The sequence below is a fragment of the Notechis scutatus genome, chromosome 5, assembly GCF_049901735.1.
Source record: "Notechis scutatus isolate UNSWTSFEM ecotype Mainland chromosome 5, rNotScu1.2, whole genome shotgun sequence".
In the NCBI taxonomy this organism is placed as follows: Eukaryota; Metazoa; Chordata; class Lepidosauria; order Squamata; family Elapidae; genus Notechis; species Notechis scutatus.
The window spans coordinates 21,633,305-21,655,943 of NC_142013.1; the positions used below are offsets into that span (position 1 = coordinate 21,633,305).

The following is a 22,639-nucleotide window of genomic DNA, read 5'->3' on the forward strand; positions in this document are numbered from 1 at the left end:
CTAAAGGAAATACAGCCTATTCACAAAGGGACGATGATTGTAGTGGAGATGGAAAACAAATGGCAACAATCATATCCTATCACAGACTAGGTAAAAGTTTGGCCATCTGGCCTCGGTGTTTGGTCTCTCTCTTGATAAAATGACTGTGAATGGTTTTGTTAGGCAAACAATTAATGGAAATGGGATTATTTTGTGTAAGGCTTTATAGATTTAGAGTGATGCTTTCCAGATGTGACACACTACTGTTACTTTATCTGTTTTACCCTGGAATTGCATTGTGGATTTTACTTTTATTTTCTTTGATATAGTCATCAGAGTAATCAATTTATAGACTATTACTACTTTACTGTTAAGAGTCAGTGAAAGAGACTTTGGGAAGAAAATAATAATAATGCCGCAGTGGAAAATATAGAAGAGTATTTCCTGGGAGGACTTTCTGTCATGTCCGGGGAGAACTGAAACTGTTCTCTATGTCAGTCTATTTCTGAAGCTCATAAAGTGATAATGGCTTTTAATTTGAAACAGTAGAGGGGGAAGGGGTGAGACAAGGCCCCTGTTGTAGAGATGATTGTATTCCCCTTTGTGAGGAAATGCTTTTAAATTGCCACGTTCCTGGATTCAGGTCACTAGAAATTGGATATGGAAGGAATATGCATAGACTCTCAGCAGAGCCCTGCTGTACTTCCTCATATGCCCATTTGGCAGCTGTCCTACAAAACTGAATTGTTGGGAATTTAAAGCCCCAATTAAAGAAAAAGCAGCCTCGTGCACAATTCTCAGTTATAAGCATCTTTAATGACTATACGCACCTGAGGGATCACATAAAATTTGCATGAGATTTTCATAGTGAGATATTTTTTAAAAAAATCAGGCATCTCAATAGGACGCAGTCTGATTCTGACGTAAAACTGGCTAGATTAAATTCCACTTGAAGATTAGCTTTGAAAGCACATCCTTCACCTAATATATGGGTGTACAACTTAAACATATTTCTAAAATAAAATTAAGCGTCTACTGGAATAGTGCTGTAAACAAAAAGTCTCTACTTAGATAAATATGTAAGGAAAATACTCTAGTCTGAACAAAAATCTAAAATATTTCAGAGCATATGAGACCCCAGACTCATCAGCTAAGTTTTCTCATGATAGCAATGTGTTTGGAGAGCTGTAATTAGGAAAACAAGAAACAGTTTTGATATTTGATACTTTTGTGGTGTTATATCTACACTGGAACAGAGATTTAAGCATTTTTTCTACTGAAATGTAGAGCATGAAATACTGCTTTAAGAAACATTAAATTTTAAGGTCTGGGTTTTTACAGCTGAAGGAAATTGCCATGTGAAAGAAATCTTGGAAAAGTTACCAGTTTTTAGCAAATATAAGTGGAGACCTCACCAATGATTAAAAAATACTAAAATATTGTTATACTTTTTAATTGAAAAGTCCTCAAAGTATATTATCATTGATGCTATCTATCCTGGGATTTAGTTTGATGATTTTGACTTTTACAGACAGGTGATCTGGTCATAATGTAGCTTTTAATCCTCTCAAACATTTGGCCCAGTGGATCAGATACCTCACAGGCTTTTGGCCTGATCCAACAGGTATCCTGAGGTTTTAAAATATGAAGAATATGAAACACGGTGGCTCATGTGGGTGGGATGCTGGTGTTGGAGGTTAGGTGTTGCGTTCAAGACCCAAGTTCTGCTGCATGGTGGGGTGAGCTCCCATCATTTGCTCCAGCTTCTTGATGGAGGGACATAAAAGGACTTCCCGCACCCAGCATCCCCAGGGCAACAGTGATGTTACCAACTAATCCTTTCAACCGGAAGTGCCTTAAAAGATGCCTCCAACAAGAACAGGATGGTGATATGAGGAATGTGAACTTGGCAATTATTAATTAAATAGATATTGAGGAGTAATTGAAAAACAGCTTGTCAGAATACCCACCATGAAGCCGTAAAACTACCTCTAAATCTGAAAAGTAATATTCAAGTTAACAAACCTGCATCAAGACATACGTAAGTTAACCAAATATCTAATTACTTGAGCACATTTTAAAGACTAATTCATATAAAATATGTTGCTGCATATAGCACCTGAGATTGTGGTTTTTTTAAAAATTATGTCACGCCTTCTTAAATCTGACATTTTCCAGATGTGTTGAGGCAGAGCAATAGCTAAATTTTCTACTAGCAGAGCCTTTTATGCCTGACCTGGAAATTGGATGGAAGGCAGCAGTTCATTAGCAGCAATCAGGACCCATGAGCAGCTATGTGATGAAAGGGACATTGTCCAACAAAATAGCACAGCAAGAGCGAGTTTAAAATCTCCCTCCTTCTCATATGCCACATACTGACAAATTGCCCTAATGACGGCTATTAATGTGCACAGTGGGCAAATGCACATGCACCCAGCAGATTTGTTTAAGGGCTTTATAATGTTGGCAGTTTTATTTTCAACCCTTATCTTAATGATCCCCAGAATAGAATTGTTATTTTTTCCACAACTACCACCTTCAGAATTCCAAGATCTTTTTCTGGTACTTACATCAATCATACCAATTCATATGGTGAAGTTAAGAATGCTTTGCCCCAAATGGGGCAGACTTTACACCCATTTAAACTGAATCACACTTGCAATTTGGTTGACTACTCATCCAATTTAAAGATATATTTTTTTATTCACCACCATCATAAACAGAGTTATCCACATTTGACATATTTACTACTTAGTATAAGATCATTTATGAATAAGTTAAAAAGCATTAGTTTCAATACAGATCCTTAAAGAACTCCGCTTCTTACATCCATGAACAATATTTATTTCTACTGTCCACTTTCTCCTTTTTAGCCAATACACAGCCTGACACTAACTCTTCTTTAGAGTTTTAGGTAAGGAACCTTGTTAGACTTCTGACAATCCAAGCACAGAATTGATGTAATCACTGCCATCTATATGGATTTTTTTCTCAGTAAAGCTGTTGGCGGAGTTATTCATTCTTTAATAATCATTTCAATAATTTGTTAAGGACAAACATGAAGCTGAGTAGCCTATACTTTCCCGATTCTCTTTTTAAAAACTGTCACATAGCTAGGTTCCAGTCATCTGCATCTAATGTATAAGTTATACATTTTTCTAGATCAGTCATTCCAACAATTACATTCATTAAGAACACTCAGGTGGAGGGCATCCTGTTATAATCTGTCTCTCAAGTATTCTGATTCCTCATTTCTGTTGCATCCCAGTAATAGGAGGGGAGAGAGGGAGAGGGGAGGGAGCCCACCTCAGCTATCAAAGGGTGATTTTGGTTCAGTCACTCTCTTAACCCAACCTATTTCACCGGGTGGTTGTTGTGGGGAAAAATAGGGAGCACTATGCAAACCACCTTCAGCTCCTGATGGAAAAGTGGAATATGAAACAAATATAGGCAGATAATTTTACATGAGACATGAAATATCCGAAGACCTGCATTTCTACTATTGAAGATGATTCAAGAAGCTACTTATATAACTGTTCAGCAAGATTAATGCAGCTACACAGTGTTTTTTTAAATCAGAACACAGTTGCAAGAAATAATTTGTAATACAATGTTTGGTCTTATACTTTCAGTATATCAGTAGAACAAGCAATTATTAATCTATAGGAAGAAACTAGAGAGAAAAACAACTAGAGATCCAAATTTCTCTGCCCTAACATTTTTCAAAATTACTGCTGTGCAAGATCTGCACAATGCCTAAACAGGCAAAATAAATGAGAATGCACCATCTCTTAGGTAAATGATAGATCCCATTTTCTCCTTTTAATCAGTTTTTGTAGTTAAATAGGTCTATCATTGATATCAAAAAACTTATTTTTTGCCATTTATTCCTTCTTCATATTGTTATAATGTGACCCTTGAAGTGTTTTAGGTAAGATTCTCCTTACCTGTTATTATTCTCCTTACCTATTATTAGTGTGACTGGATCCCAACCAAGATAGAATGAGACAGCCAACTGTGCCAGGTTTTATATAGCCCAATGGCGGTATTGTTCACACAGCCTTCAATGATTACTGCAAAGCTAAACTTAATTTTCACTGTGTGTGTAATAAGCATTTGGTCCCTCAGGTACAAATTACCTATTATACCACCTGGGATGTTCGATATCCCCAAGGCATGCCTGTTTACCATATCAGCTTTCAATATTAATTTTCTTTTCTTCATTTGAACAATTAAAACAAATTGTGAGAAAGCAAACAGAGACAGAGTCCCACTAATGCAAATCCATTCCTTTTTCTGCTGAAGTAAAAACAAAGATATTGGGAACACACTGATTTACTATACAAATACACAGTGTATCTTTTTACCTAAGCATTCTGCTTAACTGGAGATCTGTTTCCTATGACTTTGGGATACTGTCCTGGATAGTAAATGTCAACATTAATACATTTTCAAAACATCTGAGATTCTACAGTCATCTTGGCTTGTAGACCTAAATTTTAGTTTGTTCTTAGGCTTTACCCAAAAATGGCTACTTGGTTAGTAATTCACATTTATTCACCTTATACATTAATGTGATAATCCTACTGACTGAAAAACAAGCTTTTTATTTCAAATTAAGCTCCACCTTCTAAAGCAGATTTACAAAACAGATTAAAAGCCTGCCAGAAACTGCAAATATATCCAATCAAAAAGGTAGAGTTCTTATACTTTCCATTTTACTGAATGCTCAAGTTTCTTTATACATAATTGCAAGAAGCCTAAAAATATGACAACTCTGAAATAGAGCCTATTCTTGGAAATGAGTACTCCAATTCTGAAATACATGTGACACTCCTGGTTTATCCATTTTTATCAACTGAACTGTACTTCTAATAGTTGGACAGAAGTATATGGAAGGTACACAGACTTGGGGCTAAAATTTTAACTTATTAACCAGGTAGAAAACCTTTTTTTTAAACTTATTTTTATAACTAGAGCTTCATCATAAAGTAAAAAGAGAGAAAAAAAGGTTTCCTACTTCTATAATTGGTTAAAACTGAATACAAGAAATTTATATTCCATAATTACTGATGTGAATCTCATGGTACTGTTTTGAAAGAGAATAATTTAAAGAAGTCACTAAGCATATTTTAGGTATTCTAAATGAACTGGTCTCAAAACATGAGCAGAACAAATATATTTGAATATCATTCTTACTACCTTGATACTAATTAATGATGTAAATATCACTGTAAATACTGTAACAGGCAATAGATTAAACAGGAACATACACCCACTTTACATTTATATACAGAAGTTCATTGATCCCAATAAATTGTCTTCATCCTAAAAGCAAACATTCAAATATCATTTACTATTTGGCAATAATCAGACTGGGTGAATTAGTAGTAATCATATGTTAGTCGATTCACTGAAATCTTGGCTTGTTTAAATCTCACTAATTTCAATGGGTTTACTATGACTCCATCAGAATCAAAACCAATGAACATTTGGAATAAGCTAGTGTAGCTATAATTTATTGTGATGTTTGACTTTCATTCCCCAATTCCCCATAAGAGGTTTCCTAAGTTCTTCATATCCTTTTCAACATCGTTAAATTCAATTACCTCTTACAAGAATGACATTTTCAAAACTAATGTGCACTCTAGTCTACGTTAATGAAGCACTCCATTGCACGCATCAGTTTTTGGTTACATTCCAAGAGATCAGACTCACAATGCCCTGTCCTGAACTTCAATCTTTTCAGAAAAGCAGAACTGCTTTGTGTGACATTTAACAGGTCATTTTTGCCACTCCGTATTCCAGGCTGACAACAGTAGGCTCTGTTTTGGAGAACTCTTCCATGTACTCGCTGTATCGGTTGTCTGCTGTGTTGGAGCCCTCTATTGTCCGAACACAGTCATTCTCGTGAAAGAGAGGCTGCTGCTCCTTAAAGCAGAGTGAGGTTTTAACTCCTGGTGACATGGGACAGACAGATTCCTTGGCAAAGACAGCATCCAAATCCTTGTGTAAATTGTGGCCCAATTTCTAATATTAAGAAAAATAATCCAGAATTAGTAGCTTTTATCTCTTTTCTTTCAACTGTCTCACTAGTAATAAATAGTACTTATTCTAGTCTCCAGTCTTCTGGATAGGAAACTACTTTGTAGCTAAGTCTGGTCACTGGCTTTTATGTTGTCTCCTCTGACAAGTAATGGCCTTCCTAACCTCCACTGGAGGCCCTTTCCAGTTATGTAGTAATCATTAACCTTCAGCTTGAAGAAATCAGTTAAAAATTTTTGAGGACATCTCAATAAGGGTTTCTCCTCTCTCTCACTTCTGGGCTCCAGTTTCACCCACTACTTCCTTAGTCAGTGGGCTTTAGACTTATGGATACTTTATTGTCGTCACATTTGAATGGGAGGAGAGTAACCACCTAATTGGCATACATTAAAATGAAATTACATTGCATACAGCTCTCAAGGGGTTACCACCTCTAATATAAATATAAATATGACAATATAAATAAATACAAAATTATTGTATTGATTGTTCATCCATCCATCCTCCTGTTCCCGGTGAGCAGTAACTCTAGACTGAAGTGATTTTACCAATTTACTATTACAATCAGCTATCCACTGTAAAGTAGTAAAAATGCTAGTACTGGAGGCCTTCCAGTACCAAGAACAGGGATAAGGGTCTGTGGGTCCGGGTTTACCCACTCTCCGTAGTAGCTTAGACTTAGGTACTATACGAATGTACACTAATTGGCATACATGGATATCACATTCAGTGGGGAATCTTATTTTCTATATCCAATGGCAAATAAACACAAAAGTTGTTCAACCTTCCTCCTTTCGTGAAGTAACTCTAGAAATTTTACCAATACTATTACAATCACTATCCACTGTAGGTGCGGGATGTAGTACGGAACAATGAAAGGACTGGATTAAAATCACTCTCTAATCTTTGGAATAAAGAATAATTTTGGGTAGGATTTTTTGAGGGGGAAGCTGGTCCTATTTTGGAGTCAGGAGTGAAATTAGTTGCCAATACTCACATTTTCCAATTCTTTAATATCTTTTTCCAGTTGTTTATTTTGCTCACTCAGGCTCATCACATGGCTGAGTACAGATTGCCGGGGATGCATTGTGTGATCAAACTGATGATACATGTTTCTCCAAAACCTGTATGTTATCAACACAATGCTACGTTAACACTCCAATCCAGGTGATGGGTTTATAAAATGCATACATTGAAACTTACTTAAAATTAAAAGCAACTGTATCCGGCTCCAGAATTGAAAGTGACCGTGAAAAATGTTCATTGTAGATTGGATTTAGGTATTTCCTGCGGTCATCCAAAAGAAAAGGCCACAAGGAAAAAGTCTTCTCTTTCAATCTTAAAATAATGAGAGCCTAGAATTAAACATTTGGCAGTGGCTGAGGAATATCTACACTGTATCAAGGTGCACAAAATGTGAGATATTTATGATAAGAAAGGCATAAAGAACAGAGTTTAATTACAATTATGAACTACAAAGAACTGTTTAACACTGCCTTCCTGCCCATTTCTATCCCACAAACATTCACTAATTTAAAGAGGACAAAAAAGAGAATACAAGACGGATATCTATTCGGTTCCAAAGCTCACACCCAACAAACTGACTGGAAGGAATTTCAGGATGTAAAATGGCCATCAAAGGGAGGAAAAGAAAAGATATCGAAGGAGGACTTAGGTTCATGTGGTTTCCGTCTATATTGAAGAAATATATTAATCTCAGGAAGATTTTGCACATATTAAAATCCAAACAAGTAGCTTTCTCTCCCCCCACCACAATATATATTAAGTGTTTCCTCCATGTGAAAAAGGATTCTAAGCCATCAAGCACTTAAAAGAGCTACCTCCCTGTTCAGCCTAGCAAAGCTTGATTTCTAGTACTGATTTTATCTGATAGTTTAATATTTAATAGCCCTAAGGGGAAACACTTTGACTACTTTTGGCAGTAAAGTGCAGCCATTCCATTAGGCTGTAGCAGAAAGAAAGATTAAGTACTGGAACTCTTATTTCTGTTTTGCTACCACATTCCCCTCCCCTTCCTCTCCTCTCCTTTTTTTTCTCTTTTGAAATTTTATTTTAAACTGTTGTTCCTCCCATACTTTAGACAGTGATTTTTTTTTTCAGACTGTAAGTCCCTGAAGATGGGGACTTCCTTTCTATATTGATCTGTAAGAACAGTGGGAGGCTTTCTAATTGTAGCATAAAAATGGTGGAAGAAAAGACACAAGGGAGGAGGGAGGAATATACGGAGAAGTTCAGTTCTGTGGTAATATATTGTTCCTAAGAGCCTTACTTGAGTTCCTCTCGTTCTTTTTGGCAGTTTCCAATGAAGTTTCCAAACTGGCATGAATGGATGTGCTCATGGATCTGAAGGAGAAAAGCTTCATTGTACTCAAAGGCCTGTGGAAACTGCTCTGTCAGGTGCCAGACGCATTCTAAAAATTGGGCAAAAACTGGGGATATTTCCTTTGGGTCACCATCCAGTTGTCCACATCTATAAAATATAATATTCCATGTTAGTTAGTGAGAGATAAAAATGATGCATTTCCCAGAGTATATGAGGAACATTCACTAAGCAGTCTATGGTTACACATAAAGAAATTTTGTAAAAAATGAAATGAAATGTCCTTTTGTAAACCTTTTTCTGTATTATACTTTAACACAGTTAAGAGGGCAATCATTACTCAGGCACAAAGAATTTCTAGGCACGTCCACTGGACTGCAACAAGAGAACACAGCGCTTGCTATAAAACTGCTTTTTGGGGATCCTGACTTGTTTCACACCCAGTCCACCATATAGTTTGGAGTGGCTGATATCTTATGGCTCCCAGGGACCTCTAGATTGTTCAAAGAGAAATATTTGCATTTGATTTTGGGGAGGGGATGGATTGCATAGGTTTAAGGAACAAAATGATTGCCTTTAGCCTTCCAATGACTTAGGTATCCATAACGCTCCATGCAAAACCCCAAATCCTCCAAAAGAATCAACGTCACCCAACTCCAAAGAAAGCCTTAAAAATTTCAGCACTACCCACTCTGTAAAATTAGTGTGTTTGCTCTATTTCCTGTCCTATTTATGTCCATTAGCAGGGTATAGAGAAATGGTTTTCTTGGCATGGAATAGAACGCTGTCTGAAATACATCACAACAATTACATTGGGGAAACTGTGTGCAGCATTTGGACCTTAATGATTCAAATATAAATTTTTAATTTTAAGTCCAGTTAGAAAAATAACAGAAAATAGAATTTGGGGGGGGGGAATTGAAGCTTATGCAGCATCTATGCAAGTAATAATGGCAAAGGTACTTATTGTTAATGGTCTATACCAGGGGTCCCCAACCACTGGTCCGCGGACCAGTACCGGTCCGTGGAACAAGTCCTACCGGGCGCTGGTTTGCTGGGTGCCGCCATCTTTTTTGATGAAAAAGTGCTTCGGTGAGCTTTTCCAGGGAAAGCTCACGGAAGCACTTTTCATCAAAAAGATAGCGTGTTGCGCTTCCAGTGAGCTTTTCCGGGTAGAAAGCCATTTCTACCCAGAAAAGCTCACCGAGCGCTGGCACATCGCCATCTTTTTGATGAAAAAGTGCTTCCGGTGAGGTCACCGGAAGCACTTTTTCATCAAAAAAGATGGCGGGCCAGCTGATGCCGGTACCGGGCCGCGGCATAAAAAGGTTGGGGATCACTGGTCTATACTGTTTTGCCAAAAAATCCTTTGCAATAAGGATAGCTCTTCCAGCGAGAGAAAGTGTGTTGAGTGTGTGTGATCATTTGAACATACAACCTGCTAAAAATCAGAAAAGGGCTGTACAGCATTCAAAACAAATCTGATCAGTTAAGAGTTAAGTCAGTTAATTAAATTGGAAATCAGGCTGCTCGGGTTTATTTTTTCAATCTTTATAAAATCTTGAATATAAAGCAATCAACTGTTCTAAAACGAAGTAAATATATATTTCTAATTTAAACTGAAATATGTTTGAACAAGATTACAACATGCAGGCTTATACACTGCATATTAGTTTAACATGATAAAGCACATTACATAAAGAATTCAAATGTAGACTTTTTAAAATGAAAAACATTACCTATCTGAAAATTTGTGTCCAAAAGCAATCCAGTCTTTTTCCACCAAAACCTAGAAGAAATCATGTATCAGTTTTTAATCATGTAGTATGCTTTATGTTTTAATTTTAAGAAATATTTCCCAAGTCACCATTTTCATTCTGGATTTCTTAGCTCAATAGAGAAAACAAAACAAGTTTTCCAGATATGGAAGATGAGGACTACAAGTACTCCTTGCTTACCAACCATTCAAAGTTATACCGTTGCTAGAACAGGAGGATGTGTGTGACAGGTTCTGGGCACTATGGTTATCACAGTGTCCCCATGGTCACATGTTCACAATTTGGGTGCTTGGCAACCAGTGTATGCTTACAACAGTTGCAGCATCCTGCAGTCATGATTGCCACTGGCGTCCTTCACAGCCAGCTTCTAATAGGCAAAGCCAATGGCGAAGCTGGAAGGAAGTTGCAAGTTGTGGTCACATGACATCACACTTAATGACTGCATGTGATTAACTATCGCAGCTAGAACTGACATGTTGGTGTGATCACATGATATCATACTTAATAATTGTACTGATACAATTGTATAATTGTAATTGTAGCAATGGAGATACCAATCCCAGTTGTGGTCAGTGAGAATTACCTATATTATACATATATCTTTCTATACAAATATCACAAGTAAAAGAAACATAAAATGCAGGTTTCAAATAACACTGTAAAGTTCATTAATTACAGGATTTAAAAAACAAGGCACAGAGGAAATCTTTATGATATCTAGTCCAAGTTACCGGATATAGCAGACTCAACTGGCGTGCTTACAACTTAAAATTAGCACCAGAAACACATCAATAGCTTATAATCTTTTTTCCCATTTATTGAGAAAATATCAGTATAATGTCTGGTTTTCTTTATCTGTTTCAAACAGTTTTGAAATTACTTATTTTAAAATTCATATGTAGTTAATATCTGACTCTTACGGATTCAAGAATTATTTGAATTGGGATCCACTGTATAATTTAATTACATTTGAACATTAATGCACAGTGCTATGTTCAATAGCTTCATTATTAAGCAGATGAACACATCTGAAACACAAAATTATGCAAATTTAATAAAGTTGATGAGCGTTAACATTGGCCGAGTGTGACTTAAGCTTGCTTTGCATACTTACCATGAATCCTTTAATTGTTCTATAAAAGGGATCCAGTAATAGAGAACCCAAGGAACAGACCTGAGATGTCCGGTCCCAACCATCAGAACAATGTACTAATACACTTGCACTCTCAAAAGCTATGGCCTGTGAAGAGATCAAAGCTTACTGATGTGTGTATAACAAAGAAAATGAATTCAACTGCTCAACTGAATTAAAATATTTAATTCATTCCAGCCTTTCAAGAATCCTTCAAATGAGCTGGAACTCTTAACTCCCAAACATTCTGGCCAACCTAAATGCAGAACCAAAGGATCTGTAATCTATGTCACAGTGGAAATAAATTCTGGGAATGCACTCTCAACGTATTTATAGGCCTGTGTTCTCAACTTTGGCAACTTTAAGATGTATGGACTTCAATTCCCAGAATTTCTCATGATCACTCTGGGACAGCGTATTTATGTCTGGATCTCACCTAATTGTTCAACATTTATTTACAGCTGATTGCTTGAGGGAAAAGAGTAATTTCCCTCAAGAGTAATTATTCAACCCGCATAACCTTGTTTGCCTTAATGACAAAATATGATTATCACTGCTTAAGCTATTAGTTTTGACTCCTTTACTTTAGAAACAACCGATTGCCTTATGGCAGGATTGAATGCTTACCAACTAAATATTTAGTTAATACATGTGACATGAATAGCATATAAATTTAATAAATAATAACAAGAACTGACTTAAACTACTTAGGAAGTCAGGTAGTGGCCAGTTGTGATTAACATGATATATACTTCTTTTTTAAAAAGGCAAATTCCAAACAGAATGTGGGATTTTCTAATTAAACACATATGCTCTACTACTGAGCTATGGTTGAAGACTTTAGAAATGAAATTTCCAAATTCTCTTGATCTGATGGTGTTTACTGAAGGCCATCTATATTCTCAAATGAATAATACAGTATTAACAACTTTTGACAAATTACTAAATGCAAATTACTTTAGCTAAGAAGATAGCAGCATCCAACACTGCTTTGATGTGTCGCAGCCATCCAGAGCTCTCCAAGCCAGACAGAAAATCATTAACTGAGAGGCCTCTTGTTCCACAAACTAAAATAAAATGAAACACAGATAAATTCAAGTGCAATAGTAGCAGCTCTCTGTGCAAGAATCAAAAGTGGATTAGCAACTGTATGAAGAAATCTGAATTTCTGAACTTGTTAAACATATGAAGCATTTTTCTCTATCCCAGTTTCTTTTATATATCCTGTTTATACCCCAATCAAACTCTGGTTTCTTGTATTAATTGTTAATTATGCGGAAGCAATCTAGTGTAAACAGTCCTTTCATCTTATAAATTAACATAATTATACTTGAAAAGAGTGCATCCATCATCTTACTTAATATGTTCCTGTTGTTTAGAATGCACACTTGTCTTTTATCATTTAAATACTTACTATGAGGAATCACTAATGCAGCCATGCACTTGTTTGATAAGATACGACTCCTCAGTCTCCTCAGATGGACTGTCCATCACTATTGTAAATAGTGCTAATAGCTGCTAAACTCGAAGGAATCATGAGATTCCAATTAGGCAGCTTCCCACAATTAAGTAATATTTAAATGACATATTAATTATATTGTATAAATACATTATAATTAAATAAGTACATACATTATGCATTATGTTAAATATGTACATAGTTTATACATTCATATAAATGTTTAATAAAATATCCATTACTAGGATGGCAAGCTTTAATAATTTCTGAAATAATCAATACATAAATGAAACCCTAATAATTGATTAAATGTATATACTGCACGACTCCCAATGATTCTGCCTTGTTTACATTAAAAATGTAGCTGTTTTAATTGAACTGAAATATATTCAACAGAGGAAATCTCATTAAGAGGATAAGCTCTCATAATACTAGAAAGTAGAATTTCACATTAGCAATATGTATAGCATGAGAAATACACTATTTCAATAAATCCTTTGATATGAACTTGATTTATGTAAAATCACTTTTTTGCAAGAGTGAATCTTGTACTCGAGAAATGTTTAGTATTAGTGAAAGGCACATATATTCATACCTTCCAGAAGCTTTTGCAGGCTTGATCTCATTACATGGATATTTTCAATACCAACAAATTGGAATCTAATGTTGGAATAATTATCTTCATTTTCATAGCCTTTACCTGCTGCTCTATTGGCCAATGCATTCAGCTTGGAGAAAAAGGTTTAATCATGTATAGGAAGCAAAGCAATATACAATTATTATAATTTCCTGAACCATATGAAACAGAAGAAAATTATATTTTTATAACTTGGCTTCTAAGCCTTAAGACTGTTGTGATTTTGCATGATTTCTTTCTCCTAACTCAAATGATTAGCCATGCTGCCTCCCAACTCAGTATCCTCAGATATCTTAGTTTCTTGTAAGTCACTCAGATCCTTTGGGAATAGAGTGGCATTTAAACAAAATAAATAAGGAAAATAAAATGAACACGATAGTTTTCACAACATATCTGAACAAGACAGAATTGAGAAAGTCTTCCTATTCTACTACTCACAAAGTGTGGTAACCCATGATATATTTAACTATTGGTTATTAAATGGGTTACAATTAGCTAACCTTGAAGACATAAGCCACAATTTACAAACCAAAATGTCTCTTTAAGGAACGTGGTTGTGCAAAAAGTTTGAGAAATCCAAAAACAGCACCATGGGCCTAGAAAAAAATCAGGATTGCTTTAGGATTTGAAAAGTAGTGCTTTATATGAATATTTTGAAGCACCTCTTATTTCAAAGAATGTGTAAACTCCTAAAAAAAACAAGTGGTGATGATGATAATGATCATATTGCTCATACTGGATCCTAAAAGAAATCCAGAACAGTATGGATTACAACAATCCAATTTGATCTTTTCCACCTAAGACGTTGGTAATACTGCTATGCAACACTTTGGACTTCATTCCAGAGAGATTCTTTTTTTCAGAATTAGGGTACCTATCTCCAATTCCAAAAGAATCAAATCATTTCTGGAACTGTACAGTTGTCATATAATCCTAGGAAAAGGCATGGTTGCATTAAAGTATTCCTGACAGACCTGCAGTTACAAAATGTATTTCCAAATACTTTTTTCAAACTGAATGTGAGCCATTGCGTGACCCTATTTATAAAATACTGAGAATCAACAAGTAGGAAGGAAATAACAATAACAATTGATTAAACATATATATGCTGCTTGTCCCAAAGGTGCTTTTTCAGGAGGCAACTGGACTTTGTTTTTCTTTTGAACATGCTTCTCCTCCAAGAAGCTTCTTCAGCTCTGACAGGATAGTGGGAAATGAAGAAGCTTCTTGGATGAGAAGCGAAACGTCTTCAAAAGAAAAAACAAGAAAGTCCAATTGCCTCCTGAAAGAGCACCTTTGGGACAGCCATGACCTGGATGAGTGAAAATCTCTACAGACATACGTACTGCTTGATACCCAGTGACTCTGGGAAGTTTACAAATTACTCTTAAAATATTAAAAACAGGAAAACCTCAACAATAGATAAAATTAAAGAATAAAGACAGCGAGAATGCCAAAACCAAATAGGAGAAAAGAAAAACACACCTACAAACTTACTTTTGGTCTGGTATCCATGACATACATGTAGTGGTTATTGGAATTAGCTTTACTTATTGCTTGCAACATGTGTTCATCCTCCAGGCATCTGGCACTGAATCCTGAGAGTGGTTGACTACATCTGCAAATGGTAGCCTGGTGAGAAAAAAGAGGGGTAAATATAAAGAAAAGGTTGCACTTTAAACCTGGTGAAGGCAGGAACTTAAGTAAGTCAGTGTGTTGCTATCTTGCAATACAACAAAACAGGGAAAACCAAGGCTCCAGTGTTTCAAATGTACTTGCAAAACTTTTTTGGGGGGCAGGTGTGTGTGTGTGTGTGTGTGTGTGTGTGTGTGTGTGTGTAGGGAGAATATGCTCAGATCTTCTATATAATGATAGATTTAAAACACAAATACAGCTTGTGTTTATTGCACAAATATAGCTGATTTGCATCAGTGTCACTGACATTGTCATTGACCAATATGTTCATTTGCTTCTGATGATCACGCATGTGAGCCTAGCTGCAGGCTATGGATTCCTCAGAGAAAGGACTGCCAATCTGTGACTTTTCTAACCATGGATAATTGCTACATTAATAACTAAACAGAAAATTAAGGAAACTAATACTCTTATTTCGTTTGACAACTTATTATGGTCGTAAATACACAGTCATATTATTATTAGAGTTTATCCTTGACTTACACCTGCTCATTTAACAACAGTTCAAAGTTATTAACAACCTTGGAGAAAGCAAATTAATGACTTGTCCTCAAAGTTATGACGGTCCACCACCCCAATGGCCATGTGATGTCAATTTGAGAATTGGGCAGCTGGCTCACTTTTATGACCGTTGCAATGTCTCATGGTCTCGTGACCATGATCTGCAATCTTCCCAGCCAGCTTCCTACAGGCAAAGCCAATTGGGGAAGCCAGATTCACTTAACAATCATGATAATTCACTTAACAATAATAGTTAAAAATAGTTTGTAAAATCAAGTGTGATCAAGTGATGACTCATTTAATGACCACATTGTTTAGTGACTGAATTTCTAGTCCAAACTGTGGTCGTAAATCAAGGACTACTTGCATTATTAGCATTCACTTTCATTGCTCTAGAGTAGATCTAGGGACCTAGACTACTGTACTTACCCACTTCGTCTTTTCCTGTACTGGAAAATAGCCTTTAGATACTTGCGTTGAAAAGAAATCAGACTATACCTCATTATCTTTATGATAATATGAGAGCACAGGGAACCTTCCTTTGCTTCGGAATTTAGAACTGCCAACAATTATGGGCTTGCTTGCACTCCTGGGAACGTAAAGGTCTCTAGGATATGTCTCACAAATCTGTGAAAGTTTAAAAAAAGGAATTGCAAACAAAAATCATGTTAAGTATGTTGTATATCCAATTAGCATTTTTATCAACACCTAAGTTGGGATATCTAAGAGTTCTCAATATCAGAAAAATGGATGAAAGTGAAAAGGAATGAAAGAATAGAATATAGTTTCGAATGCAGTGATGTCTATATCTTCTGGCTGAATGAGACCATAGCAACTGATCACATACTTACATGAGGCAATATAGTTGCCCAACAATTTGTGATAAAAGCCAGAGCTAAGTTGAGGGTGTTTACATTATAATTCTCCAAATTTCCTGGTTCTTCAAAAACAAAGTATTACTAAACTTTAAAGTCTGACTTTCTAACAATAAAGTATAGCAAGTGAAAATATGGGCAATCATGTGATAAAAATATATACCGATGAATATTACTACCAGTAATCCTAAGTCTGTGGATTTCCATATTTCCTTTCTACAAGATGTCTATTTTAGTATATATTTTCAATACAAATGTAACATAAAGAACAAGTTAACAGAGTACAGCTCACTAGTTGCAATGAAAACTGACATGAGAAACATAAACAAGAACAATAAAAATATACAAGAACAAAAGACAAAACACATGAAAAATCATAAACAATTGCCTAAAGCATACAATCTGAGGAAAATGCTTGTTTAATAATCTCCAATCAAGTCTTGATCTCTGTTATCAGGAAAAGAAGAAAGCACAGGTCTAAACACAGATGTTCTGATTTGCTTTTCAACCTTAATGTGTACCACCTGAATAGTTCTTGCAGATCATCTTGTCATCCAACCACCTAGTTAGGGACTCAAAGAAATTATTAAAAAGTTATATGAATCAAGAGAGTGCTTTTGAGACAGAATTCTGAAATGAGAAGATAATAAACCAATCATTGTTCCTTCCCTAACATGAAAGCAATTGTCCTAATATTCAAAAATCCATTCGATCTCTGTAAAATATGAGAGCACTAGAAAAGTAACAGATATATCATAAATGCATGAGGAACCTATTACCTTATAATTGTGGTTAGCATCTGATAATTGCCATTCAGAGTTAGGCACACCCATCCGATCGTATTCTTCTGTGAGGTCAATGATTTGCCAGCCTTGCACTCTCTCTTCCTCGTTTTGCTTTGGATTATATGAAAAGGCATATAATTCATCGTATCTTGCTGAAACAGGGTGAGGGAAAAAAGAAAAAAATTAGCTTGATCTTTGTTGTTTAGTTCTTTTTAAAAAATGAAGTGAAATGAAGAAAGCTGCCCCCTACCTGGTTTTGACAGCTGAAGCAAAGAGTTATAAATATCATGGCAGTCTCTTTCTCTAGGAACAATGAAGTGGACTGTTCTGAAGTTCTTACACTGAATCACTAAGGGGCAGCCAGAAGTAGTCAAAGCAAGTTTCTCCACCGCAGCAATATGATGGTGTAATATCTACAGCATACAGGAAACCACAAAAACTGTAAGTTAAACAATACAGATCTTTCAACAATCTTAGTTTTTAATGAGGATGCATACAAACTGTATCTCCCGTTTTAGCTATCTCCAGATGTACTGATGCTACATCTCTCAGAATTGGCTATGCTTGTGGGCATTGTGAAAGCTGCAGTACCAACACACATAGTGAACATCAGCTTCACACGAGAGGATGTACATGTTCACTATAATGAGCATAATAATGTAATATTATGTCAACATTGCTTGTTGCTCTTTTTCTGTTTGAAAAGTAGCTTTAAGCATATTCAGTATAGATTTTTCATTTTGTTTTGGCAAATACAGCCTATGTATTCTACCTCATTGATTTCATACAGGAGACTGCAATTAAAGCTTTAAATTTTTCAAATACACACTGTAATATAGAGGCAATGAAGCTCAGAAAAATCTTATGTAGATTATTTTTAAGAAGAATCTTATAAAGATATGCCCTAAACAGTTAATGTACACTCAACTTCCATGGTTAAGACTGCCTTTAGAGTTGTAACATAAATGTCACATGGCACTTTTGAAAAGTTGTGCACATCAGCCCATACGTTTCTTGGAAGTTACACAATGTAGAAAAAGATATAAGTAAAGGAATGCAAGCATAAAACCTTATTCTTCTTACCCATGTCTCTTTCTGGCTGGAATCTATAAATAACAAGTGAGTTGCTGTAAGATAAAGAGTTCCTGTTTGTGACTTGATGTTTGTGCTGAATCGGTCTAGTAATTTTACCTGTTCAACCTGCATTTTAAAAAAAGCAAAGTATTGCATGAAACTATTCAACAATATCTCAACATAACTGAAACCAAATGATTTATTGCACAGGAAGCTGTCTTTATGATGCAGTTTGCTCATAGATTACACTAAAGTTAATAAAAATATAGTTCTTTCTTGTCTGAATGGATTGTTTTCTAGATATCAAAAATATCAAAAAAATTTTTGAAGAGGATACTCTTACGCTTTGTTTGGAGCCAGACCAAAATGAGCGTCCTCTGGATTCTGCTGTGAAATATTTTCAGGCTGGGGGAGCCTGAGATGAAATAGCTGCTCTAGGCTACAATCCACTGAAATTAGGACATGAGTGTCTCTAATTATGAAAAGGAGGGTCCTGTTCATGCCAAACTCTTCATATCTTAAGCTGCAGTATTAGATGTACAAAAGTTAAAAGTATGCTCCAAGAATCTGGTTCACACGTAGTGCTTCATCTATTGGACAGAGATACAGACCGATGTATTTATAATGACCAGGGAAATGCCAGGTTAAAAATACTGATAATTATTGCTCGATATGCAAAAAGAGAGATAAAGCAAGAGCTGTTGGCAGAGGAAGGCTATTATCAGTTACTTACAAGAATGCAAGGAAAACAAATCAATATTACATTAATCCAGGTCTATGCTCAAACCATGAATAGAGAGGAAACAGAAGCCAAACAGTGCTAGAGTAATTTACAACACATTGTTGACACACCATTCAAAAAGCATTATTTAATTTGGTAAATTTGAAAGTAAAAACAGCATATGGAATAACGAGGAAACGTTAAACAGTGTATAAAAAGTAGGTAAACCTAGAAAATGATAAAATGCCAGCAAAATTATTTATTGCAAGATTATACAGTTGAATTGCTATTTGAAATTTATAAACAAATACAGAAAAACAGCAACAGCCAAGAAAATAGAGAAAAAGTTATTTGAACAGCAAAAATGACAGTGCTGAAAAAATGCTCAAACTTCTTAAGTATTACATTTATTTCACATACCAGTGCTCAGTATTTTGTAGTCCAGAATTCAACAGTACACGGGATGAGAATAAAATACAAGCTGAATTTGGAAGAGGTAAGGGTTTCCAAAATCACATGCTAAGATCTAATAAATAATGGAAATGGTAACAAAGGGTTTTTTTTTTTAAGAGCATCCATCTTTGCTTATTGTGGGCCCTTTGAATTTTTTTTTTAAATGTGCTGCTGGCAGCTTACCCAATGAGTGCCCTTTAGTGGCACACAATGGGTTTCAGCGATGTTGATCACAACTAACTGTGGAGTCCTGGTGTCTGGAAAAATCCAAAGCAATGAAAAAACGGCTGATAAGCCTGCTAGTTAGGTTCCACTAACATATGCTTCCAGGAAAAGAGAGAACCCAACAGACAAATCTGTCAAAATGATAATTCAACTGATCAAGAAGAGGCTGAAGTTCCTGAGTAACAACCCTTGCAAGATGTTTCACAGGCTGCTGCGATTCCAATTCTATCTACCTGTAGGTTGGAACCATAACCGAAATGCAAATACATTTATTTTAAGCCTCTCCAAATAGGAAAGCGCATTAAAAGGTGGACGATTCCTTTGAAACATCCAAGTACTTCGCAGAAAGCAGTCTGCCTTCTCCAAAAAAAACCAAAAAAACCTTTCAACAGAATGCCAGGCACCAGCCAGGTCATTGTCACTCAGTATTGCACCCCCCCACCCCAAAATTAATTCTTTAATGAATAAAGAGTTCTAAATGTGCTTTGAATTCGGTGTGTGTGTGTGTGAGGATTCTACACATCTGGAGGGCAGCAGGTTGGGAAGGAGAGCCCGGAGGGAGCGGATCCTGGCCATCCCGAGGGTTGCTCGCTGCCACCGAGTACAACCTGGGCAGCCGGAGGAATTAGCCAAGCCACAAGTTAAGGGTCTGCTCCCAGTTAACCGGCTGCCAAACGGGCCGGCGCGGAGGGAAGAATGTTATTACCTTCGTGGTGCGGATGTGCTCCATGATGCCGCCACGCCCAAACCAGTCCAGCAGCCACCCGGAACCACCAACGGCAACCACCGCCTGTTTCTAACTGGAAGCCGACCCGGCGTCTCCAGGAGACACTTCCTGAGAACTGAACTGAGAGAGTGGGAGGGAGGGAGGGAGAGAAGGAAGGAGGCAGGAAGGAATGGGAGCTAGAAGGCCTACGTCTCCGACAGCGACCCCTAGCGCCCGGAAGACCCAGTTGGTTTGTTTAATGAAAACGTTAAAGCCATATGCCAGCCAGCTCACTATCCAAAGCGAATTTGAGCTGCTTACAGTTCAGTGAAATAGAAATATAAAAGCAATTGTCAACATATTTAAAATTATAAGGGTTAACATATCAACAGTTCATAAAAGAGACAAAGCACAGACAGGTGGTGGGTAGACTTACCTGCATCCTTGCATTCTTGCGCCTGCATTGGTACACCAAAGAAAAGTTATGGATTCATGAAAGAGAAAAGTGGCGATAATTGACATATTATTACATTAACTTAATCACATCCTAAATGGGTTTTATATTACTGCATTTGATGGAGTTACGATTCAATAACTTCAGGAAACTAGCAGGGCAAACTAGTGTACATCAACAGGGAGCAAATCCCACACTGATTATGTTACCTAGCAGCAATGGTGGGATTCAAATTATTTTACTACTGGTTCTGTGGGCGTGGCTTGGTGGGCGTGGCAGGGGAAGGATCCTGTAAAATCTCCAGTCAGAGGTGGGATTTGCCGGTTCACCGAACTACTCAAAATTTCCGGTACTGGTTCTCCAGAACTGGTCAGAACCTGCTGAATACCACCTCTGCCTAGCAGGTAATGAAACAACTACAAGCAAGCAACCAAGCTCAGAGAGCACCATCGACTCCAATGACTCCAAAAATTCAGAAAATTAGGCCAGCATATTTAAGATTGTGCCCTGATTTTACTTATAGTGAATGAAGGATTAATATGTACAGGTAGTCCTCGAATTACAACAGCTCATTTAGTAACCATTCAAAGTTACAACAGCACTGAAAAAAGTGACCTATGACAGTTTTTGACACTTACGAACTTTGCAGCATTCCAATGGTCACATGATTAAAATTCAGATGCTTGGCAAGTGGTTCATACTTAATGACAGTTGCATGTTCTGGAGTCATGTGGTCTCCTTTTGCAAACTTCTGACAAGCAAAGTCAATGGGGAAGCCAAATTCACTTAACAATCATGTTACTAACGTAACAAATGCAACGATTCATTTAACAATTGTGGCATCAAAAGTTGTAAAATGGGGCAAACTCACTTAACAAATGTTTCAGTTAGCAACATAAATTTGGACTCAATTGTGGTCATAACCCTAGCACTACCCATATCTGCAAATCGGCCTGTGTTTCTGAACTCTGTGATTCTTTGCTTCTTCAGCATTCAGTTTTCTATCATTCTCTTTAGCCTGTCCTGGAAAGAAAGCAAACTGGCAAGAAGACAACAGTTCTGATAAGTCCTGATCAGAATATTTCTCTCACGTTAAATGTTCAGTTAGGTTCATTGATTATTGCCAAATACTGGTATTGGTATATAGTACATATGCAACGAATATCTCTCTCTATGAAAATATAACACACCTATTTTGTTCCTTAATATATTTTGACACATTTTAATATTTTGATCTGAAGGCAGTGGTTATAGGTGAAGTTGATGGCACAACAAATAAGTCAGTGTTGAAAGTGCCACAAAGACACTGATTGGTAAACTGGAATGCTTGTGACATCATCCTCCTGGCCAATCAAACAGAGAACTTCCAATCACCAAAGGAATTTGTGGAACACATTGGCTTGTAAATTTTCAAGGAAATGGTTAATGGTTTCTTTCAATTTTTACATATGACGGGGAAGATTCAAGTTAGCAATAACAATGTCAAGGAAGAAAGAGCTTTCAAACCTGGGGCTTCTCTGGAGAGGGGGTCCCAAGGCCAATAATACAACCAGGTAAAAAAGTCAGAGTGTCCAGGACAGTTATTAAGGTTGTTCAAAGATTTATTACATCCCAAAAAGGTCCTTTGGTGTCCTTTGGTGATACTCTGGGGTTCTGTTATTGCTACTTCTAATTAATATTAAGTCATGGTTATTAGATTGTAATTATTGAGAAAGCTGAAATTCATGAATAGTCTTAGGACATCTCAAGGACTAAAATACTGATTGTGGTATGATGTCC

The 22,639-nt window shown here is 36.4% G+C and overlaps 1 protein-coding gene across 3 annotated transcripts; it reads right to left on the reverse strand.

The window, feature by feature from the left end:
• Positions 1 to 2,659: 2,659 nt before the first annotated feature.
• On the reverse strand, positions 2,660 to 20,621 carry MTMR6 (myotubularin related protein 6). 3 transcript variants are annotated; one of them, XM_087966279.1, is made up of 15 exons: positions 20,407 to 20,570; positions 18,645 to 18,824; positions 18,311 to 18,427; positions 17,478 to 17,640; positions 17,222 to 17,379; positions 16,066 to 16,194; positions 14,869 to 15,003; positions 13,330 to 13,462; positions 12,233 to 12,342; positions 11,258 to 11,383; positions 10,105 to 10,154; positions 8,315 to 8,515; positions 7,228 to 7,362; positions 7,022 to 7,148; positions 2,660 to 6,009 (listed from the first exon to the last, which is right to left on the reverse strand). In XM_087966279.1, the coding sequence occupies exons 5-15, from the start codon at positions 17,273 to 17,275 to the stop codon at positions 5,755 to 5,757; spliced, it is 1,455 nt and encodes a 484-aa protein (XP_087822405.1). In that variant the 5' UTR covers positions 17,276 to 17,379; positions 17,478 to 17,640; positions 18,311 to 18,427; positions 18,645 to 18,824; positions 20,407 to 20,570; the 3' UTR covers positions 2,660 to 5,754. The 3 variants fall into 3 exon arrangements, with proteins under 3 accessions (XP_087822405.1, XP_087822404.1, XP_026530846.2); XM_087966278.1 differs by having other exon boundaries at positions 18,645 to 18,891; XM_026675061.2 differs by lacking the exon at positions 18,645 to 18,824 and having other exon boundaries at positions 20,407 to 20,621.
• Between the last annotated feature and the right edge of the window lie 2,018 nt (positions 20,622 to 22,639).

What these genes read in the sequence shown, in the direction of transcription:
- MTMR6 (XM_026675061.2), bottom strand. Translation starts at nt 20,430, where the DNA reads ATGGAGCACATCCGCACCACGAAG. An exon ending in TCATGGATACCAGACCAAAA is followed by an intron (nt 13,463 to 14,868) that starts GTAAGTTTGTAG and finishes TTTTTCTCCAAG; the next exon opens with CTGAATGCATTGGCCAATAG. An exon ending in AAAGAACGAGAGGAACTCAA is followed by an intron (nt 7,363 to 8,314) that starts GTAAGGCTCTTA and finishes CATTATTTTAAG; the next exon opens with ATTGAAAGAGAAGACTTTTT.